General features: G+C 35.4%; 1 protein-coding gene across 3 annotated transcripts in view; it reads left to right on the top strand.

Annotated features, from left to right (window-relative positions):
* Positions 1-22,818, top strand: part of NBAS (NBAS subunit of NRZ tethering complex) — a 420,713-nt gene that overhangs the window by 147,975 nt on the left and 249,920 nt on the right. For all 3 annotated transcript variants that reach the window (XM_074394213.1, XM_003935214.4, XM_074394217.1), the window contains 3 exons: positions 7,835-7,968; positions 13,570-13,632; positions 16,007-16,129. In XM_074394213.1, coding sequence (XP_074250314.1) covers positions 7,835-7,968; positions 13,570-13,632; positions 16,007-16,129 — 320 coding nt within the window. The remainder of the gene's footprint in view (positions 1-7,834; positions 7,969-13,569; positions 13,633-16,006; positions 16,130-22,818) is intronic.

Raw genomic sequence — 22,818 nt, 5'->3', positions numbered from 1 at the left:
CAGATCTTGAGGAAGGTAAGTGAAATACAGTTCAGCCTATAGTTAGATGCACTTTAATGTAACTTAAGGATACCACTGACACAGGGAGAATCTTAAACGTGGTCGAGGAGTAACAAGTTACAGTCAAAGGAAAACCATAAATCTGAAAGCAGACTTCTAACAATGGATACCAGAAGACAATAAAATAGTATATATGTGTTAAATGTTAAGGAAAATTAACCTTGATATTTAAGTCAACCTAATAGTTAATGATAGCCAGCATTTACTTGATGCGTTTTAAAAAATGTGGCACGTATACACCATGGAATACTGTGCAGCCATAAAAAAGGATGAGTTCATGTCCTTTGCAGGGACATGGATGAAGCTGGAAACCATCATTCTCAGCAAACTGACACAAGAACAGAAAACCGAACACCTCATGTTTTCACTCATAAGTGGGAGCTGAACAATGAGAACACATGGACACAGGGAGGGGAACGTCACACACTGGGGCCTGTCAGGGGATGTTGAACTAGGGGAGGGATAGCATCAGGAGAAATATCTAATGTAGATAATGGGTTCATGTGTGCAGCAAACCACCATGGCTTGTGTATACCTATGTAACAAACTGTACATTCTGCACATGTACGCCAGAACTTAAAGTATTAAAAAAACCAACTTTTTGTCAGGTTGGTGTCTTGCTACATTGTCCAGGCTGGTCTCGAACTCCTGGCCTCAAGCAGTCCCCCCGCCTCAGCCTCCCAAAGCACTAGGAGTACAGGTGTGAGCCACTGTGCCTGGCTACTTAATGGTTTTTCTTTGGTAGTTATGTTTTAAACATTTCAGATGACTCATTTAGTTTTTTTGATTATATAGCTATCATTGTTCGTTTTTTATAGATTCAGAGAAAGCAGAGTAGTTAATTAGCTTACTCACATTCTATGTTCCTTATTTACCACTGCATTAGGGATTTAAGCCTAAGTAGTGTGCCTTCAAAACCTTTAAGCTACACAGTATACTGCATTTCTAACCCCAGATATTTTACTTAGAGACACATGTGAGTGTAAAAAAGACTTTTTAAAGATAAGTGAAAACTGAGAGAGTTTATTATTTACAGACTCATCCTGAAAGAATGATTCAAGGATGTATTTCAGGAAGAAGAAAACTATATCCAAACAGAAAGTAGTGAGGTACAGGAGGGAATGATAGAGAGTGGGGAAAAAAGAAACAGACTTAGGAAACAGCAAATATGAGGAAAATATAAACAAGCATTCAGTGTATAAATTAGTAATAATGAAAAAGTATGGGAAGTATTAAAAGCAAGGTGAGCAAGAGTAAGAAGGGAGTTTTAGTATCAGAGTTAAAATGATCAAAGGATCTGAATTGTTCAAGTGTTGGATGAGGATGATCTTAACCAGACTTTGAATAGTCAAGTATGCATATTACTTTATTATATTTTTATTCTGAAGTATAGCACATGTGGTAGGTAGAATAATTGCCTCCCAAAATATCCATGTCCTAATCCTGAACCTATGAAAATGTCACCTTACCTGGCAAAAGAGCTTTGCAGGTTTGATTAAACTAAGGACTTTTAAATAGCTGCACTATCCTGAATTATCCAGGTGAGCCTAGTCTAAGCACATGAGTCCTTAAAGGTAGCAGATCTTTTTGGCTGTGGTCGGGATGCTATAGAATTGTCAGAGTGATGCTGTCTTTGAAGATAGAAAAAGGGGCCATGAGACAAGTAATGTGGGCACCCTCTAGAACAGGCATCCCCAAACTATGGCCTGCCGGCTGCATGTGGCCCCCTGAGGCCATTTATCCGGTCCCCCACCGCACTACAGGAAGGGGCACCTCTTTCTTTGGTGGTCAGTGAGAGGAGCACAGTATGTGGCGGCCCTCCAACGGTCTGAGGGACAGTGAACTGGCCCCCTGTGTAAAAAGTTTGGGGACGCCTGCTCCAGAAGCTGGAAAAGGCAAGGAAGTGGATTCTTTCTGAGAGCATCTGAAGGAACACATGCATTTGCTGACAACTGAATTTTAGCTCTGTCAGGCCCATTTTGGTTTCTGACCTACGGAACTGTAGGAGGTAAGTTTGTGTTAAGTCACCAAGTTTGTGGTAATTTGTTATGGCTGCAGTAGAAAACTAATATGGCATACATACAGAAAAATACAAATAATATATAAGGCTAGACATTTTTCTAAAGAGAATGCCTGTGTAATTGCCGTTGAGGGTCCCTTTATAAATTTTACTCATTCTGCTGTGTACATAGTAGCATCTCCTGCGGTTTTAATTTGCAATACTGTGATATGCACATTATCCTTTGCCAGTTGCCCACATGGAAAATAATCTCCACTCCCTTTGCCATTTTATTCTCTGAGTAGTGAAGTCACTGTAATCTGATCGGGGTTGAGCAGTTGCAAGTTTCAAAAGGACTGTCCTATTTCCAGTTCTCCCTTATTCCTAGGGTGTAGTCCTCCAGAAGATATTGGAAGTATTGGGTGCTTACTAGGCCCCTCTCGTTGGCAGGCCCTGGACCCTGTCCCAGCAATGTATATTTGTAGAGGGCATACTTAACCCCTTAAACGTTTGACTGCAATTTTCTGGGCACTTTCTCTTGGTCTACAGTCCTCAGGAATTGAAAAGTACCTCTCGAACTATGCTATTCAAAATGGCAGCTACTAGCCATATATGGATCTAAATCTAAATCGAATAAAATTCTGAAAACCTGCTTATTGACCTGGTTGCAGTGGCTCACGCCTGTAATCTCAGCACTTTGGGAGCTTGAGGTGGGTGGATCTTGAGGTCAAGAGATACAGACCATCCTGGCCAACATGGTGAAACCCCATCTCTACTAAAAATATAAAAATTAGCTGGATGTGGTGGTGTGCACTTGTAGTCCTAACTACTCAGGAGGCTGAGGCAGGAGAATTGCTTGAACCCGGGAGGCAGAGGTTGCAGTGAACCGAGATCACACCACTGCACTCCACTCTGGCGATAGATTAAGACTACGTCTCAAAAAATACAAAAACAAAAACAAAACCATACTTATTTAGTCTCACTAGCTTTCCTTGTGTTGGCATGCATGTCACTGCCAATAGTTTTGCAATTACAAGCAGTGCTTCAATGAATAACCTTGTCCATATGTATTTTTATATTATTGGTATATTTTCAGGGTATTTTCCTGGAAGGAGACTGCTGACTTTAAAAAGGCAACAATTGTCTTGATGTTGCCAAATTTCTCTTTAGTAGGATTGTTCTAATTTACATTCCCACCAACCAAGTAGGAGCATGCCCGTTTCTCCACAAATTGCCAACAGAATTTGTTGTCATATTTTAAAATTTGTGCCAGTGTGACAGGTGAGAAATGGCATTTCAGTGTTGTTTCAATTTGCACTTCTCTAATTATGAGTGAGTTTTAACATTTTCCTGTGTGTTAGATAGGCATTATCTCTTTTTTGTGAATTTATTCCTGTTCTTACTCTGTTCTTCACTAGGGTTTTTTTTTTCCTTTATACCTTAATTTTTAGAAATTCTTACATATTTGTGTAACTAGCCCTTTGTGGTATATATTGCAAATATTTCTCCCAGTTGGTCAGGCATCTTTTGACTTTGTTTATTGTATTGTACAGTGTTTTCAGTTTTTTATTTTTGTGTTGTCAAATTGTTTGGTCTTTTATTGCCTCTGTATTTTGAGAAATGATTGGAAAGCCTTTTCATACTCAGAGTTAAGGAAGAATTATCTCACTTTTTCTTCTAGTAGTTCCATGGTTTTATTTTTGTCTTCTGAATTAATATATTAGTAGTTTATTCTTTTGTGTTGTGAGACATAGATCTGATTTTATTTTCCCAAATGGCTATGTAATTGTTCCAGCACCATTTATTAAAAAATTTATCTTTACCCTAGCAATTTGAAATGCTACCTACTTAAATTTCCATCTGTATGTGGGTTTAATTCTAGAGTTTCTGTATTCTACTGGTCTATCTGTCCATGCACTAGTACCACATGATTTTAATTATAGAGATTTTATAGTGTGTTTTAATGTCTGAGGAGGTAGTTTTCCTCTGTGGGTTTTTTTCTCTGTGTTTTTTTTTTTTTTTTACATGTTATTGTACATTTGTTTTTTCATCTGAACTTTAGTGCCAGTTTGTCTACCTTCATAAAATCACTTATTGGTATTTTATTGTGATTGCGTTGAATTTGTACATTAACTTAGGGAGACCAATACTTGTGTAATGTTCAGTCATCTTATCCAATAATAGGGCATGTTGTTCTATTATTTGATGTCTTTTAAATCACTTTAAGGATTGCTTAAAAATTTTCCTCTTAGATGTTTTGCACATTTTTTTTTGTTAAATTTATTCCTAAATTTTAAATTTTCTCTGTTTATACTGTCTATCCTTATTTCTTCTATTTGTTTGTGTATATAAAAGCTATCGATTTTGTAGGTTAATTTTGTATTCTGTTACCTCACTGATTTCTTTGAGTGGTTGATTCTTCGGGATTTTCCAGGTATCCTCTCTTACCATCTGTGTTCTTTTCTAGTTGTGTATACTGCATAATTTTAAGATTTTTTAAAAATAAATTATTATTCTTTTGCATTTTACCTTGCTATACAGTATGGGTGATAATCTGCTGCCTATGGTGTGGGAAGATTCATTTCATTGACTTCTTAGCAAGTCCTAGATGGGCTGTCTGTCCTCTTCTAGCTTGAGAATGGGCAACTGACAGAAGGACAGTGTAAAAGTGACAACTGAGATAATAGGGAAGGAATGATGAAAATAAGAAAAAGTGTGTCTTAGACTGTATGAAGTTACAGATCTTATAGGGATCTAACAGGAAAAGATTGGAAAATGTCTTATAAATTAGAACATATGGTTCATGTATACCATAGATTATATTTTTAAAGATATGCCAAATGGCATAAGAAGAGAAAAGGGTATCTGTGTATGAGAGTAATATAAGGACTTATTCACTGGACTAGCAACTATTTAGCATACTCTAGGGACCATAGACATCTTGGAAAGCTGAATTTAAGTCACAGTCAAATGGAGATAAAACTGGATTATTGGGTAGGTTTTAGACATGGCAAGACATGTCTTCTTGAGAAGACATTCCAGGTCGGAGTACACTAAAACACAAGGAGACATAGTCGGGTTAATATCATGTTTAGGTAAATGCAAGCAGTTTAATTTGAGTGAAATAAAACTGTATGTAGAAGGGTAAGCGGTTCATGGGAGCAGGCCGTAGAGGTGCTTAGGGGGAAGGCAAAAGGTTTATTCTTTACCTTTCATATTGAAGGACTATTAAAGAATTCTCAACACAAGATTTGAGCATATGTGATCAAATATGGACTCAAGGACATTTAACTTAAAAGTGGTTCTTTAGGGCCAGGTGTGGTGTCTCATGCCTGTAATCCCAGCACTTTGGGAGTCTGAGGAAGATGAATCACCTGAGGTGAGGAGTTGAGACCAGCTTGGCCAACATGGCTAAACTCTGTCTCTACTAAAAATACAAAAATTAGCCATGTGTGTTGGCACACATTTGTAATCCCAGCTACTTGGGAGACTGAGGCAGGAGAATCACTTGGACCTGAGAGGCAGAGGTTGCAGTGAGCCAAGATCACACCACTGCAGTTCAGTCTGGGCAACACAGCAAGACTCTGTCTCAAAAAAAAAAAAAAGAAAGAAAAAAAGAAAAGAAAAGTGGTTCTTTAATGTCTCACAGAGAGAAAGACAGGACACAGGGAGAACAAGTAAGACATCAAGGACTTTGGCTTTTATTTCAAGTGGTTTTCCAAAGTGTTCCTTGACTGAAATTGGTTTCAGTGTTTTTAGATTCCTGGGTTATTTTCTTATCATACACGAGTGTTTTATTGCCATATCTTCTCTCAGTTTCTTTCATTTTTCCTGAATGCAGGATTTTGAGAGCCTGTGTTGCTTAGTTTAGGCTCTGGAGCCAATTGCCTGGCTTGAATCCTGGATTTACCACTTACTAGCTCTGTGGGTTCAGGCAAATTATTTGACCTCTTATGGCATTTGTTTTTTCTTTATGTATAATGAGAATAGTACTAGTACTAATTTTATAGGATTGTTACGAAGACTTATGAATTAGTGCACACAAAGCACTTAGAAATGGTACCTGGCACACAGTAAGAAATCAGAGGATCGTGTGCGGTGGCTCATGCCTGTAATCCCAGCACTTTGGGAAGTTGAGGCAGGAGGTTCACTTGAGGCCAGGAGTTTGAGACCACCCTAAGCATCATAGTGAGGCCCTGTATGTTCCCCCACAAAAAATGTGTATTGTGTGTGTGTGTGTGTGTGTGTGAAAGAAAGAAAGAAAAATAAGTCAGGAAAAGTTAGCTATTTTTATTAATTTTTAACAGTACTTTTATTATTCTCAGCTTGTTCGTAGTCTACCAGTTAGTCACTTTGCAACCTTGGATAACTCTTTGTCAAATGACGTTTTTTAAATGAATACATTCCTCCCTCAGTATCTGTGGGAGATTTACTTTAGGGCCCTTCTTAAGCCCTTCTGCCACTAGGCTACCAAAATCCATGGATGCTCAAGTCCCTTATACAAAATGGTACAGTATTTGCAATAACCTAAGCACATCCTCCTGTATACTTGAAATCATCTCTAGATTACTTAATAATACTTCATAAAATGTAAATGCTATGAAAATAGTGTTTATACTGTATTATTTAGGGAATAATGACAAGAAAAAATGGTCTGTGCATATTTAGTACAGATACTTTTTCCCCAGATATTTTGGATCCATAATTGGTTGAATGCAGGGTAGTGGAGGCCACAGATATGGAGAGCCAACTGTACCTTGAAGAAATGTGTATAAATCCTTTAATTCAGCAGCTTTGGAAAACTTTGTTTTCCTGGTAACCTTGAATGTTTCTTTTTTACGTCCATGGATGTGATTTTTTTCTACTGAGCCTCGTTTGGTAGCTTCTCTTCACCACTTTCCTGTCTCTTTTGTGTTTATTGATGAGTTTCTACTAAAGCATTGAAAACCAATAGACTATTATTATGGAAATTATCTTAGATTTGTTTTGTTGTTGAAGAGAGTTCTAAGAAAATTACCTTCATTTTGGTCGCTATGATGCCAATAATATACACATTCTATATTTATTAATTTATTTAATTCTCGCAGTAGTCCTCTTAGAAAGGTATCATCTCTTTATAGATGAGAAAAACAAAACATCGATTGGCTATTTTTGTATCCTGGAAAATACTCCAAGAATGTGAATCTGTGACTGGCACTAGGAAATGCTTTGTTCTGTATAGAAAGTGACCCTAGGTAGCCATCTTTGTGCATCAGAAGTGTGGAATGGGTTCTGTGATTTGCTTATTACTGCATTACAGTTAGAGTTCTTTTGAATAGAATGTTAGCACTCTGTAGTTAAATGAGTAATATATAATGCCTACTGAAAAGTAATAAGTTGTAACATCTTTGAATATTAGTTAAGGAATTTTATATAATTTGTAATTGAAACACATAGAATTTGGCTTCAGAGTTAGAAATGTTCTTAATGAATTGCCTTTTTAATTCACAGTGTTTCTTCTTTCTGTATTCACTGGGTCATAAATTGAAAAATCTGTTTTCAGCTGATACATAGCTTATGGGGTTACAAATTATCTTTTATAGTTGATTCTGTAATTAAGATGTGATTTCAGTTAGAATTATTAAAGACCTCACCAATCTATAAAGAAAAATCCAGACTTGTTTCTATAGTTGATTAATTGTACTATTTAATATTCTATTGACAGTAGTACTGGGATATGGAAAAATTGACTATAAATCTGTTGACATTTAGTACAACATACTTTATTTCCTCTAGCTGCAGCAAAAAATTATTCCTGATCAGGACCAACTGATGGCAATAGCACTAGATTGCATCTATAACTGTGAACGAAATGACCAACTCTCTCTCTGCTATGACATACTAGAATGTCTGCCAGAAAGAGGATATGGGTAAGAATCTATAGTTTGCCAGTCTTCTTGTGTCTTTTTATTCCAACAATTAAACCAAAAATGATGGTTCCCCAAATGTTTACCTTAGAAAATGTTGGGTATGTCAAAAAACATAACGAAGAAAATGAAATCATCTGCAGTCCTATTGCCTAGGTTAAACTTTTCTTGTCCTACTAATAGATGGGAAGTTCAATATTTTGTTCTACTCTAATTATAATTAAATTCTGAATTTTGTCGAACATTGTAATTTTCTATTGAAAATCAAAAATACTGCCACCGTCTCCACAGAAACTACTATAGAAAAGTGAATAGGTAGTAATTAACTTGTGTTTTTAGTGAAGCATTTTTCATATTTATGGACTAATTATATTTATTCTGTGAATTGTTTGTTCTTGGCCTTTGCCTATAGTAATTCTGTTAAGTAGTGAATATACCTAATATTTAACTACTTTTATGTTTAAATGGAAATGTATACAATATGCTTTTGGATTATTTAGTTGTATACAAGTCAAATTTATATGTTATCTTTAGAAGTCAGGTGACAATCATTCTTTTAATCCCACTATTAAATTTAGTACATATGATAATTTTCATATCTGGAGACATAAATAACAACACATCAAAGAGTGGTGAATACTGGCAGACCTGTTTCTAAGCTTTTGTAACTTTTAGTCAAGTCACTTTGCTTTTTTAGTCATTAGTTTCCTGATTTGTAAAATCAGATATTTAGACAAGGTAGCCTATCCTCTGTGTTCTCTTTCTCTTTGCTCTCCTTTTATCTTTTATCTTATCCCTCTTTTCTCTGTTTTCCTTTTTCTTTGAAGGAGATTTTTATTTCTTTTTTTTTTTTTTTTTTTTTTTTGTAGAGATGGAGACTTGCTCTGTCGCCCAGGCTGGAGTACAGTGAGGTGATCTTGGCTCACTGCAACCTCTGCCTCCTGGGTTTAAGCAATTCTTCTGCCTCAGCCTCCCAAGGAGCTGGGACTACAGGTGCATGCTGCCATGCCTGGCTAATTTCTTTTGTATTTTAGTAGAGACAACAGAGATGGGGTTTCTCCATGTTGCACAGGCTGGTCTCGAACTCTTGAGCTCAGGCAGTCTGCCCGCCTTGGCCTCCCAAAGTGCTAGGAATTCAGGTGTGGCCTATTTCTTCTTTTTATTTTGGGAGGCAGGCTCATATCTGACCAAAGGAAATTTATATTTCTTATGAAGCAAATGGTAGTTGCCAATTTTGCAGTCTACTGTGAAATAATTATTCATGCAGTTATTAATGGTACTGAAATTAGGTGAAAGATTAATGAGAAAAGGTTATTTGCATGATACCAAAGTATTACTCCAGTGACTTTTTTTTTTTTTTAAATTTCAAAGTTGAGGTCTAACTGCCATCATCTTAACTAAGTCATGAAGTGTGGCTTCACTTACAGTTAGACAGCCTTACCGTACATGCCTCCTGATGTGATGCAGTATGAAGCACCAGGTCTTACAGCATCCCTTAAGAAATATTTTTGCCAAAGTTGTTTACCCTGAGTCTAATCAGTCCTTTAGACTGAACTTCTAGTTTGCAGTTAATACGGGAAATAAAGAGACAAGTCAAATAACACCATGAAGGAAGCAGTAAGACGAACACTGAATGTGGGATTTTCTATGTGTCAATTGGTCTTTTTATTTTAAAAAGTTAGTATCATTTAGGAAGACAAAATGTGGGGTCATGGGGAGGCACTATTCTAAAATAAAGGAGGCCAAAGGGGAATGATATTCCTCTAATTTTTAAATATAAATAATGTATGACCATAGTTAAAGTGAGGGAATTGTAAGACTGGTATTAGTAATACCGGCTAATAAGCAGCTGTTTGCTGCCCACTTTTCCCATCCTTGGATACCTGTCTTCAAACAGCAAATGCTTTCACTGATAGTTTTTTCTTCTAGGATAGCTGTTATCCTGGGACTTTGTTTGCCTCTCTTTTGTGTGACATGTTGCATTTCTTGGTTTTCCTATCTTCTTTCTTCATTTTTTCCTCATTTCGATGGTTAATACTGTCAAATAGCTTCCTCTCAAATCTTGCCTGAGAGAGATTTTTTTAAAAAAACTGTCACATATTAGGAAAATACCTTAATTGCACACTTAAACACTTGGTAGAAGGTTTAATTGTATATGGAATCATAGAATCCTTATCCTGTGAATTTTGAAGGTTTTACTCTTGTCTTTTCTTTCCACTATCCTTGAGAAGTTCAGTGGCATTCTGAATAATACCTGTTTAAATATGCATTTTTTTAAAAGAAAATTTCAGTATCATCCTTTTCAGTGTATGGAAATAGCATGAGAAGTTGTTTTTGTTTTGTATGTAAATGTGGTTTATTTAGTGGTCTAATTCATTCTGTAAATTCATAACCTTCAGACCTTTGGGCAATGTTCTTACCTTTTTTCCTTGGTAAGTTTATTTTGTACTCCTCTCTTTTCTTCCTTCCTTCTTCATGTAGGGAAAGGTAAATCAGAGTGGAGTCAACATCTGTTTATTATTCAGACCTGTATCCTTGTGAACACAGGCTACCTCACATCCCTAGTAGAGAGCAGCAGAGTATAGCAAGTGTGTCTCTGAGAACTGTAGGCCTTCAGTAGGCAGCCAAAGGCAGGTAAACTAGATAATATGCATAGATTTTTGAAGCAAAATGTTGTTTTCCATCATTAAAAAACCTCAACCCAAAGGCTATCAGTGTGGCAGTAATCAAATTGCTCCTCCCTGGAGGGTGACAGGAAATGGAGAAGCCCCTCCTTCCTCTGAGAGCTGGAGTGGCAGAAATTTTCTTCCTTACTGGGCTCAGTGGGAACCTTATGGTTTCTTTGTCAGCTTCATATCTCATTTCTTGTTCCTAAGTCGACCAGGCAAAATTATTGACTTCCAACTGGTGTGCATAACTCTTAAAAATAAATATCTTAGGCTTTGTTTTCCAGTAAGCTCAATTAGCATAAATATCAATTAGAGCTTATCTATTAATTATTAAATAGTTATTTGCCTACTTTGAGGAGATTGTCATGGTATCAATAGGATGGTGGTATTAAAAGAACATGTTTTTATGTAGATATTACAGTTATCGGGTTAACATATTTGTTTTTGAATAGTGTATAAGCTAAGAAATGCGTCTCATGTATACATGGCCAAAAGCTTTTCTTAGCCTTAGATTAATGGTTTCTGAGCTAACATTTTTTATGTAAACACAATAAATGGCTTGATATTTTCTTGTTACTCCATTTATTTCTTAATGATTTCTCATTTTCTAAGTAACTTGTAATTATAAATTTGCCTTGTGTTAAAATATAGGGCTCAAAATATTTTGCGTGGTTCTGTTCTTCATGCCAAGTTTGTTAATTTATATTCTCTCAGTGATTATTCGTTTATTTTTTGTAGTTAAAATAGTTGTTAAATATCAAATGGTAAACTGTAAATACATCCATTTTCTGTTTTAAGAAATGAGCAAGCACTCATTTAATCTAATTAAATTTTTGTGGATCTTACCTAGGCACATTATTTAATCTGGCTAAAAAAATCCTTACTCATTATGTTTGTGAATGTCATTTCACAAAGGAAGAACATTGTGTTCTCTAATAGCTATGACAAATGATTATAATAGAGCTGTAAAATGATAATTTAAAAAAATATTGCCGTATAAGGCCAGGTACAGTTGTTCATGCCTGTAATCCCAGCACTTTGGGAGGCCAAGGCAGGACAATCAGGAGAATAAGTTGAGTCCAGGAGTTTGGGACCAGCCTGGGCAACACAGGAAGACTTCATCTCTACACAAACATTTAAAAATTAGCTGGACATGTACCGTTAGTCCCAACTACTCAGAAGGCTGAGCCAGGAGGATCGCTTGAACCCAAGAGCCAGAAGTTTCAGTGAGCCATGATCATGCCACTGCATTCCAGCCTAGGTGACAGAGCAAAACTCTGCCTCTGAAAAAAACCACATACGCACACACACACACACACACACACACACACACACACACACACTGCGTGAGTATGGCAAGGGAAGTTAGCTCTGATGAATAATCTTCTGAAGGACTTTAAGTAGACCATACCCCACTCATCACTCTTGTTCAAAGCCTAAAGCTTAGTTTAAACATATAGTGTTATCTTTGTAAATTTGCACTGATAATTGTCAAAGACGTTTAGACCAGGCAGATTTTTCGTTTTAAAAATAATGAGGGTTTTTTTTGTCCAAAGTAGGACATTTTTAGTTTTCTAAGACCAGGCAAAGATTTTTTGTTTAGGCTTCTTATTAATAAAACCATTGCTCTCTCTGGTCCGGGCCTCCAAGATGACAAAGAAAAGAAAGAACAAGTGATTGTGCCAAAAGGACTGCAGCCGCATGCAGCCTGTTTGCTGCATGAACTGTGCCCGATGGATGCCCAAGGACAAGGGCATTAAGAAAGTCATCATTTGAAACATAGTAGAGGCCGCAGCAGGCACGGACATTTCTGAAGCGAGCATCTTTGATGCCTATGTGCTTCCCAAGCTGTATGTGAAGCTATGTTACTGTGTGGGTTGTGCAATTCACAGCAAAGTGGTCAGGAATCAATCTCGTGAGGCCCGCGAGGACCGAACACCCCCACACCAATTTTGACTGCAGGGGCTGCCCCATGACCTCCACCAAAGCCCATGAAAGGAGCTGAGTCCTTAAAGAATGAAGACAGACTATTCTCTGGAGAAAAATAAAATGGAAATTATACTTTAAAAAGTAAATAAAAGCCTAAGATCTTGCTTTTATTCAGGTGGAGCATTGCATTGAAGGTACCTGCAGGTGACAGGGGCAGTGTTTCTCAGTTGAGAGTGTTTGGGACACAGGGCTGTGTAGGCTGAAAGAGGGCTTTTATAGCAGTTACAAGCTTTTTCGCCATCTCTCCGTATTCACTTGCACGTATGTTGTGCCGTACTTAATCTTCCCTGTCAGCCACATTTTTATTAGTTTGTGATCTTTCCCATGATAGTGTTTCTCCTAGTCCCTGCTTGCTGGCTTCCTCAGAAAGCATTTGCTTTTTATCTTCACTCCCTACTAGGGATTATCTATGTGATGGATATACTTCTGACTGATTCCTTAACATTGAAATGGATGGTATTCCCTTCCATTAATGCACAGGGGATGGCTATGAGAAGAAGTTTCCTGAGTATAGAGAATCCTAATGGAAACTTTCTGGAGAGGAGGGTATCCTAAGGAGATAGGCCTAGGAGAAAGCCGACATGGCTATGCCTCTTCTTAAATCTATTTTATTGGTTTAAAAGAACAGTAGTAAGTAGTGATATTATCCTTTACCTCTTCTTAAATAAACAATTGATTTATAATATTTTTTTTTTTACCTCTAAGCACAACTGAACCTAAAGTACCCTGGAAAATAGCTGCTTATATCTGACTAATCTGTAACAGAGAATGTTGTTTTACTCTAGCATTTCTTATCTTATTCTCTGGAATCATTAATAATCAGTTAATACTGTTATACATCACATGTAAAAGAAACATCTTTCCTTTTTTTCACTTTATTAACTTTCGTATTTTATTTAAAAAGTGAATACTAAAGGGCTTTTTTTTTCTTCTTTTAATTTGTTAGTGATAAGACAGAGGTGACCACAACTCTTCATGACATGGTAGACCAACTGGAACAAATTCTCAGGTGAGAAAAATGACAGTTTTTTTGGCTCCATGCTTATTAAGGCGATTTGTCCAAGAAATGTCATGTTAAGTCTGCCTGTGAGTCATTGTTTCTGTTTTGATCTCATATTTGTTTGATGTCTTGGGAGTTAATTTTCCCAACAATAAATACACTGCACCCCTGTTATAGCAGAGTGATAGAATAATAACATGGTCCTTAAAAACGCATGTTCTGATTTAGACGTTGCCATTTACTAGCTGTATGATCTTTGGGCCTAGGGTTTTCTTGTCTATAATATCTAATTCATGAAATTGTGAAATCAATATTAGATTAAGCATTTAAAGTGCCTAATACATAGTAAGCACATAAGAACTGTTAGTTCCTGCAGCAATTATTGCATCTTGATCAGCAAACAATGTTTTTTACACTAACTTTCCTTTTTAGTGCACAATACATTCAATTGACTATTTGCATTATGTCAAACTGCATTAGAACCCTTATGTAATACTGTAGTAATATTCTTTACTGTCATAATATAATGTTAAACTATCTCTTCTGGAGATTGAAAGAGTCTTAATTTTCCCTGTAGGAATGTCTGATATTGTTTACTAATACTTATTTTTATGTTTATATAAATATGTACCTTTAAGTATTGTATTAAAAGTAAAATTTTAAGAATAATAAACTTTGGTCTTCCAATATATAGTTGTAGAAATTATAGCTAATGACATTACTAATAGTAGTATATATGATAATTTGGAGTCTACTGATTAGAAATCTTATTCAGATTAACGGGCTTTATTGTAAAAATATTTCAAGTTGTCTTTAAGGGAACCGAATATTTTTGTGTATCATAATATTTGAGTTTAATGGAGAATTAACTTTTCAGTTTCCTGAAGACCTGTATTTATTATTAACTAGCTTTATTCCTGTTATTCTATGTTCTGAAAGTTATACAGTTGTATTTCTTGAAAAATGTTGATTTACTAAATCAGCTTTTCCTATTTTAGGTTAGCTGGTGCCTCTCCTCCCTGCTACCTTCCTAACACATTCAGTTTAGTTTGACTAAGGCTTAGTGGTTTGAGTCAATGTAAATTCATTTTCTACAAATCTGCATAGTTACCTTTATTTTGCTAATAAAATTGAGAAGAGATAGCTCAAAGAGATGTAATGAAATAAACGTAATTTATTTCATCACATGTTTGTGGTCATAACCACAGGTGGTCCTGGTAGTTTTATTATGTTATCAATACCTCAAGGAAACAGTTAACACCCTGCAGGTTTCTGGGCAATGTTTAGGTTTCACTATTCAGTTTAATTTACTGTGCTTTCCAAATAAGAGGTTTTTATTCCTGTTCCACCTCATAGCCCCAGATACTTGATAAATGTTTTAATATACATAATACCAGGCAACTTTACCCATGAAACTTATTTTCTGGAGAGTTACTGAGTTTTATCCAGTGACTCTGTTCAGTCCTGTAGTAGTCAGTTGATAAATGTGAGATTTTGTGAGTCAGATATACGATGTTGATGATTCTGGAATGGGATATCTCAAGAAGATTCATATGAGACAGAGAATTTTTGACATAACTTGTATATTTATACAATGGATTATTGACAGAGAATGAGCTTGATGATTTCCAGAGTCTTCTAACTCTAACATTCATAGTTTCTTGCTTTTCTAGTAGTCTTGCCTATAACAAAATACTTAATAGGATTAATAAGAGTTAAAACTGTACTGAAAGTATAGATTTGGCTTATTTTACTGACATGATGCTTTTAGGTTACAGGTAAGTGGCAAAAAGCTTTTGAGATAAAGATATGTCATGCTTTCTTTTAGTATGCTACTTAGTCCAACTACATTCTAATAAAAGTCAATGAGAAAGGTAAGATTTGTCATATAATTATTAGATTTTTTCTTTTTTTGCTGAGAATCAATGTTATATGTAAAATTGCATTATACTATGTGATAATTCTTTTTTTTTTTTTTTTTTTTTTTTGAGGTGGAGTTTCACTCTTGTTACCCAGGCTGGAGTGCAATGGTGCGATCTTGGCTCACCAAAACCTCCACCTCCTGGGTTCAGGCAATTCTCCTGCCTCAGCCTCCTGAGTAGCTGGGATTACAGGCACACGCCACCATGCCCAGCTAATTTTTTGTATTTTTAGTAGAGACGGGGTTTCACCATGTTGACCAGGATGGTCTCGATCTCTTGACCTCGTGATCCACCCGCCTCGGCCTCCCAAAGTGCTGGGATTACAGGCTTGAGCCACCGCGCCCAGCCCGTGATAATTCTTTTTAATTCTAAACACTGAAGTGCTACCAATATGCCTTAGATTCTTAGAGACTCTTTTTGTTTGCTAGCAAGACATTAAATAATTCTTTTTTCACTTACAGTGTTTCAGAGCTTTTGGAAAAACATGGACTTGAGAAACCAATTTCATTTGTTAAAAACACTCAGTCTAGCTCAGAAGAGGCACGCAAGCTGATGGTTAGATTGACTAGGCACACCGGCCGGAAGTGAGTAATAAAATTAATTGATACTGGGTCAGTTAATTTTAAATATTTTTAAAAGTATTTCTCTTTTTCTGACAACCTCACTGTGTTGTAACTAATAATAAACTGCACATAAAGTATAAGTATAATTTAATAAGTTTTGATATATGTTTATACCTCATTATGATTAAGATAATAAACATATCCAATACCCCTGAAAGATTTTTGATTGCTCCTTTACAATTCTTTCTTGCTTTTCCTCATCATGTTCCCTTCTCCTCATCAGGGCTACCACTAATCTATTTTCTTTACCTCTGTATATTACTTTACATTTCCTAGAGTTTTATATAATTAATCACACGGTGTAACTTTTTTGTTTGTGTGTTTGTTTGGCTTCTTTCACTCAGTATAATTGTTTTGTGATTCATCCATGTTGTGTCATGGACCAGTAGTCTCTTTCTTTTTATTTGCTGAATAGTATTTCATTGTATGGATTTTTCACACCCTGTTTACTACTTCCCTGTTGATGGACATTTGGGTTATTTTGAGTTTTGGCTTTTACAAATACAGAGTTGCTGTGACTTTTCATATGCAAGTGTTTGTGTGGACATACGCTTTCATTTCTCTTGGACAAATACCTAAGGATGAAATGGCAGGACCATTTGGTAGGAGCATAGTTAACTTTTAAAAGACTGCCAAACTGTTTTTTAAAGGTTATGTACCCTTTTACTTTCCTACCGGTCTTGTAGGAGAGTTACTGTTGCTACATCCTACATTGCTCTCCTATAACCTTTGAAAGTTTAGCTAGTTGAATAGGTATGTAGTGGTATCTAATTTTATTTTGAATTACATTTCTCTAAATGAGTGACTAATATGGAGCATCCTTTTATATGCTTATTTGCTGTCTGCATATTTTCTTTGCCTGTCTTTAAAACTGAGTTATTTTTCTATTTATTGAGGTTTGGAAGTTTTCTTATATATTCTAGATACAAGTCCTTTTATTAGATATATTCTTTGTGAAGATTTTCTCCTATTTTTGCCCTATCTTTTCATTATCTTACCTTTGTGTTTTGAAGAGTATACTTTTTAAAAATCTGCCTTTTAATCAATTTGTTCTTTTTATTGCTTTGCCACAATGTTTTTCTCCTATCTGTTTCAGCAAAATTTTTGGTTTTACATTTTATGTTTAGATCCATGACTCATTTTGAGAGTCCATTTTTGCTTATTGTTCAAGGTATGGATCAAAAAACTTTTTATAGCTAATTATTCCACACCGTATGTTGAAAAAGCTATCCTTTCTCTACTGAATTACCTTTGCAATTTTGTTGAATCTGTTTTCTGTATATATGGGGACCTATTTTTTGACTATTTTGTTCTATTGATCTGTTTGTTTATCTTTCTTCCAATACTATATACTGTGTTAATTATCGCAAATTTCGATTAAATCTTGAAATTAGGCAACATTAGTCTCCCAGCTTTGTATTTTTTTTTCTTCCCAAAGTTGTTTTGTTCATTATACAGCCTTTGTAGTTCCATATGAAGTTCAGAAGAAGCTTATCCGTTTCTTCATTTGGAATTTTGATGAGGATTGCATGAAATCTATAGGTCAATTTCGAGAGTGTTGCTATCCTAAATCAATGTTAAGTCTTCCAATCCATGAACATAGGATGTCTTTCTCTTTACTTAGTTCTTCTTTAATTTCTTTTGATGATCTTGTAGTTTTCAGTGTACTATTCTTAAATTTGTTTTGTTAAATTATTCTTAAGTATTTTATTCTTTCTTTGTCCTATTGTAAAAGGAATTACTTTCTTAATTTCATTTTCAGATTGTTTCTTCCTAGTGTGGAGAAATACAGTTGATTATTTGATTTATTGATCTTATGTTCTCTAACTTCTCTGGACTTACATATTAGCTCTAGTAGTTTTTCTTTGCAGACTTCATGGAATTTCCTGTATAAAAGATTACACTGTCACAGGAAGGTAGATCTTCCTTTGATATTGCTGCTTTTAATCTATGATATGAGTTTGTAACAATATACTTTCTCCTCTCCAAGCTTTTTTCTTTGTTGTTATATTATTTACTTTGATGTATGTTAAAAACTCCATTTTGTACCATATTATTATTTGCAAGCAGTAAACTGTTTTTTAAAGTGATGAAAATAATATGAAAAATGTGTTGTATATTTATCCATGTAATTACCATACCTGGCACTTACCATTCTTGTATGTAGACCTGTGTTTCCAGCTGGTGTTATTTTCCTTTTGTATGGAAGACTTCCTTTAATGTTGTTGTTGGGTTTTTTTTTTTGTTTTTTTTTTGTTTTTGTTTTTGTTTTTTTTTTTTGGAGTACTAGTATGCCAGTGATTCATTTGTTTATCTTTGTTTGTTAAAAAAAATCTTTATTTCACATTTTTCTCTGAAGAATGTTTTCACTTGGTGTACAATTTAAATTTGACTTTTTTTTTTTTAGTATACTACAGTACAGAAATTGCTCCACCGTCTCCTAGCATGCATTTTTTTAATTGAGAAATCTGCTCTCAGACTTAATCTATTTTTGTTGTGTTTCTCATTTTTTAAATTGCTTTTGTGAATTTCTCTTTTTGATATCAGTTTCAAATTGATATATTATGGTGTAGTTTTCTTCATCAAGCATCTTGGATCTTGGGTCTTTGGGTTTATAATTTCCATCCAGCTTGGAAAATTTTTGATATTGCTCCTCCTTTCTCTTCTGCTTTTTCCCTTTCAGGACTCCAATTATACATCTATTAGGACCTTTCAAGTTGCCTCACAGCTCACCAATACTGTGTTGTTTATTTGTTTTAATATTCTTATGGATTTCTGTTTCATTTTGGGTAATTTCTATCATTATTCTTTAGAGTCCACTAAATCTTTTTTTCACTAATGTCTCATCAATTTGTATATTCATTATATTTTTTATTGAGACTTTTTCTAACCTTTAAGAGTTCAGTTTTGGTTTTTATTAAACTTTCATGTCTCATTAGCCTTTTGAACATATATTAAACAGTTGTAATACATTTTAAAACATTCTTGTCTGTTTTTCTAATACCAATGTTTGCTTTTTCTGATGTTTCTCTTCTTTTTAAAAACGTCTTTCTAACATCTATGTTACCCATCTAATATCCGGGTAGGTTTTGAATAATGTTTTTTTCATTATCTATCATATTTTTTATTTCTTTCCATGCAAAATATAATATTTTGAGACAAAGTCTTACTATGTGGCCCAGGCTGGAGTGCAGTGGCATGATCTCAGCTCACTGCAACCTCCGCCTCCCGGGTTCTAGCGATTCTCCTGCTTCAGCCTCCTGAGTAGCTGGGATTACAGGCATGCACCACCATGCCTGGCTAATTTTCAATGCGAAGTAATTTTATTGGATACTAGGCATTATGAATTTTTCTTACTTGTATGTTATCATATTTTTGTATTTTTATAAATTTTCTTTTTTGAAAAAATAAGTTTTGTATATTAAGGTATACAACATGATGTTATGGGGTATATGTAAATAGTAGAAAGGTTACTATAGTGAAACAAATTAACATTCATCATCTCACATAGTTACCTATTTTGTTTGTTTTTGTGGCAGGAACAGCTAAAATCTACTCCTTTAGCATGATCCCATATACAGGACAATTTTACTACCTATAGTCTTCATGGTATACACTAGACCTCTAGGCTTATTCATCTACATATCTGCTACTTTGTGTCCTCTGACCTGCATCTCCTTGTTTGTCGCCCCCACAGCCTTTTATTTGGTGTCTATTTCTTTATATTTGATTTTGTAAAATTCCACATATAAGTGAAAGCATGCAATATTTTTCTTCCTATGTCTTGTTTATTTCACTCAGCATAAATATTCTTATACTTTTTTCTGGGACATGGTTAATTTACTTGCAAACAGTTTAATCCTTTTGCTTCTTGCAGTTGATGCAGGAAGAGCTCCTTCTAGGACTAATTATTCCCTGTAACTGAGCTAGGACTCTATTCAATGCCTGTGTGTCTTGTGGTTTTCCAGCCTGTGTGAACTTGACATGTTTTCTTTTCCTAGCCTCACGCAGTTTTACCTCAGGCATTTATGGCTTCTATTTGCCTGAATATTTGTGGGGATTCTTTGCATATCTTGGGAATTTCTTTCAGTTCTGCTGTGTCTTCCCTGGTACTTTGTTGTGCGTGTACTCTGTCTGCTTTGGTTTCTCTGGAATTGCAGTTCTGTCTTCTCAATGCAAGGTGTCCACAACTCTCGGCTTAGATTTATCCTTGTACTGTGGCCTGGAATCTTTCTCAAGGCAGTAAGCTGGTATAGTCTTAAAAGTCCTCTCAGCGGTAAGCCATGATTGTGTCACTGCTCTTCAGTCTGGGTGACAGAGTGAGACCTTGTCTCAAAAAAAGATAAGAAGACTTGTCTTTATTTCTCAGGGATCACTGTCTTTCACTGAGGTTCAATATTTTTGCGTATTTTTACTTGTTTTAGGCTGGAGAGTTAATTCATTTCCTTTTGCTCAATCTTTTCTGAATGTAAAAATCTCTGGAATTCTCCCTTAATCTGTGTGTTTCATGTCTTCTAAATTCTTGTAAGGAAGTCATATTAGGAAATTATCTTGACTTGGGAATCAGATAACTTGGATTCTGGTGTATTATCAACTTCTTTTTATAAACAGTTGTGTACTGCTTCATGCATTTTTATAAAATGATCATACCATACCCCTGTAGCCAGTACTTAAATGAAGAAATAGTGCATTACTCTTCTGTCAGTGTGGGCTTCCCTGAGGCTAAGATTAGAGCATAAGTTGTTTGGAAGGTAATTCTAGCCAAGCATCAGTAGGAGAATGGGGAACTGAGACAGAAGGAAAGGGAGCCAATACTGGTTGGATTATATCAGCAGGCTTACCACTGGGGCTCAGTATTGTTGGGATCATCTATTCTAATGAAATTAGAAATTTTGCTAAGTTCTCCTTTGGAAGTTCATTTAGATCCAGTTTTAACAGAGACAGGAAAACTGAACAGTTAGTATTCACTTTATAATTTACTTACGAATTGTTTGTTTACATTATTTAATGAATATTTTATTATGGATTTTGACATATTTTGTGTCAGTATTATGCTTGATATCTGGCTTACAAAGAAAAAGATATAGTACCTCCCCGGTCCAATGGGAGGTACACTCAATTATTATGAAAAGACTGTCTATACAGGCTGTGGAGGCTATGCTAGAACTAACAGATTACTCTGTAGAACAATTGGCAACATAGTACATCAAATATATATTTAAAAAAGAAAAGAAAAACTGGCAACAGACTTGAAAGACATTTCAATTAGATGATATACAAATGGTCAATAAAGAAACTAACAACTTTTTGACCTATTGTATTAGTTTTTTGGGCAGGAATGTAGCAAATAATAAAGGTTATCTATGACTTTGAGGTGCTTTCCGGATGGTGGGTGGAGATGCTGCTGTGAAGGTGAACATGAAGATCAGCAGAGAAGTTGGAACTGGAGTTAGGGATTTCAGAATGATCCCCATGTGTGTATGGGAAGGTTAAAGTCCAGATCTGTAGGGAGACTACATAAAAATGTAAAGAAGGTTGAGGAAAAAAACTACCTCAAGCACTAATCCTGAAGGAGTAGAATTAAGTAAAGGCAACTTTTCAGGAACTTATTTGAAAGATTTTTTTTCCCCTAATTTGTAGGACTTAGAGATTTACCTGAACCCAACTATCAAAGAAAAAATACAGTCCAGCACCCCACCTACTATTTCTTCCTATTTTGTAAGAGCTGCTCTATCACCTCTTCCAGGACACCTCGTTTGGCTCCTCCAAGCTTAATTGAATTCTCCTTGCCAGAAATTCCCTAGCATTTTGTATCTACCTGTCTTACTATCTGTCTCTTGCAGCTATGCTGTGTTACGCTGCAACTATACTATAGTCATTCCCTTCTAGATAATAATTTCTCCAGTGCAAATGTTATAGCCCCCACACACCTCGGTTAGGAACTTACATATTGCTGGCTCTATCTGGTAATTTAGGTAGTTTTGACTATTTAAATGCCTTAGGGTTTCTTCATAGCTACAAATGGATGGCCAGTATTTCCAAGATCATGCTGATTTTACTCTAGAATCTATTTTTCAACAGGAAAGCATTGCAATTTCTGCTAGATTACCTACCACTGTCCCCTCCCTGAGTCAGTTCCCTAAATACTTACAGAGTCCCTGAAGTTAATTTGTACTCATGATAATCGATTTATTGTGAATATGTAAGAGAATATGATGCCTGTTTTCATAGTAGTCTACTTGAAATGAATCTTCATTATTTTATGCATACTTCATGGCTTGGCCCTAAGTACCTATAGAATATTCTTATACATATTCTAAAGGGTGGCAGATGTCAGCAAATCTGTCACAAATGTGTTTTACCAACTTGAATATACTACTATTCTTCCCTGGGAAATCCGTATTTATTCCAGAGCTGCAACTAATGCATTTATGTTCAGAGACGAGTCTGTTAATTTGTAAACCTCTTGGTTAGTTTCTTCAAGTTCTAGTCTTGATTCTTATTTGCTGAATATATTCTTAAGAAGACCCTTGTAAATAATACATAATAGTTTATTTTAATTAGAACCTTTACTTATGGCTAGCCATGTGTGAGAAAACATTAATACTATCTGCTCTAGTGTTGATGGCTTCCAGAAGAACAGCTGGGCT

This window comes from Saimiri boliviensis, chromosome 1, assembly GCF_048565385.1.
Source record: "Saimiri boliviensis isolate mSaiBol1 chromosome 1, mSaiBol1.pri, whole genome shotgun sequence".
NCBI lineage: Eukaryota > Metazoa > Chordata > Mammalia > Primates > Cebidae > Saimiri > Saimiri boliviensis.
The sequence above is the reverse complement of the archived record's forward strand: the minus strand, read 5'-3'. Positions and strand labels throughout refer to the sequence as shown.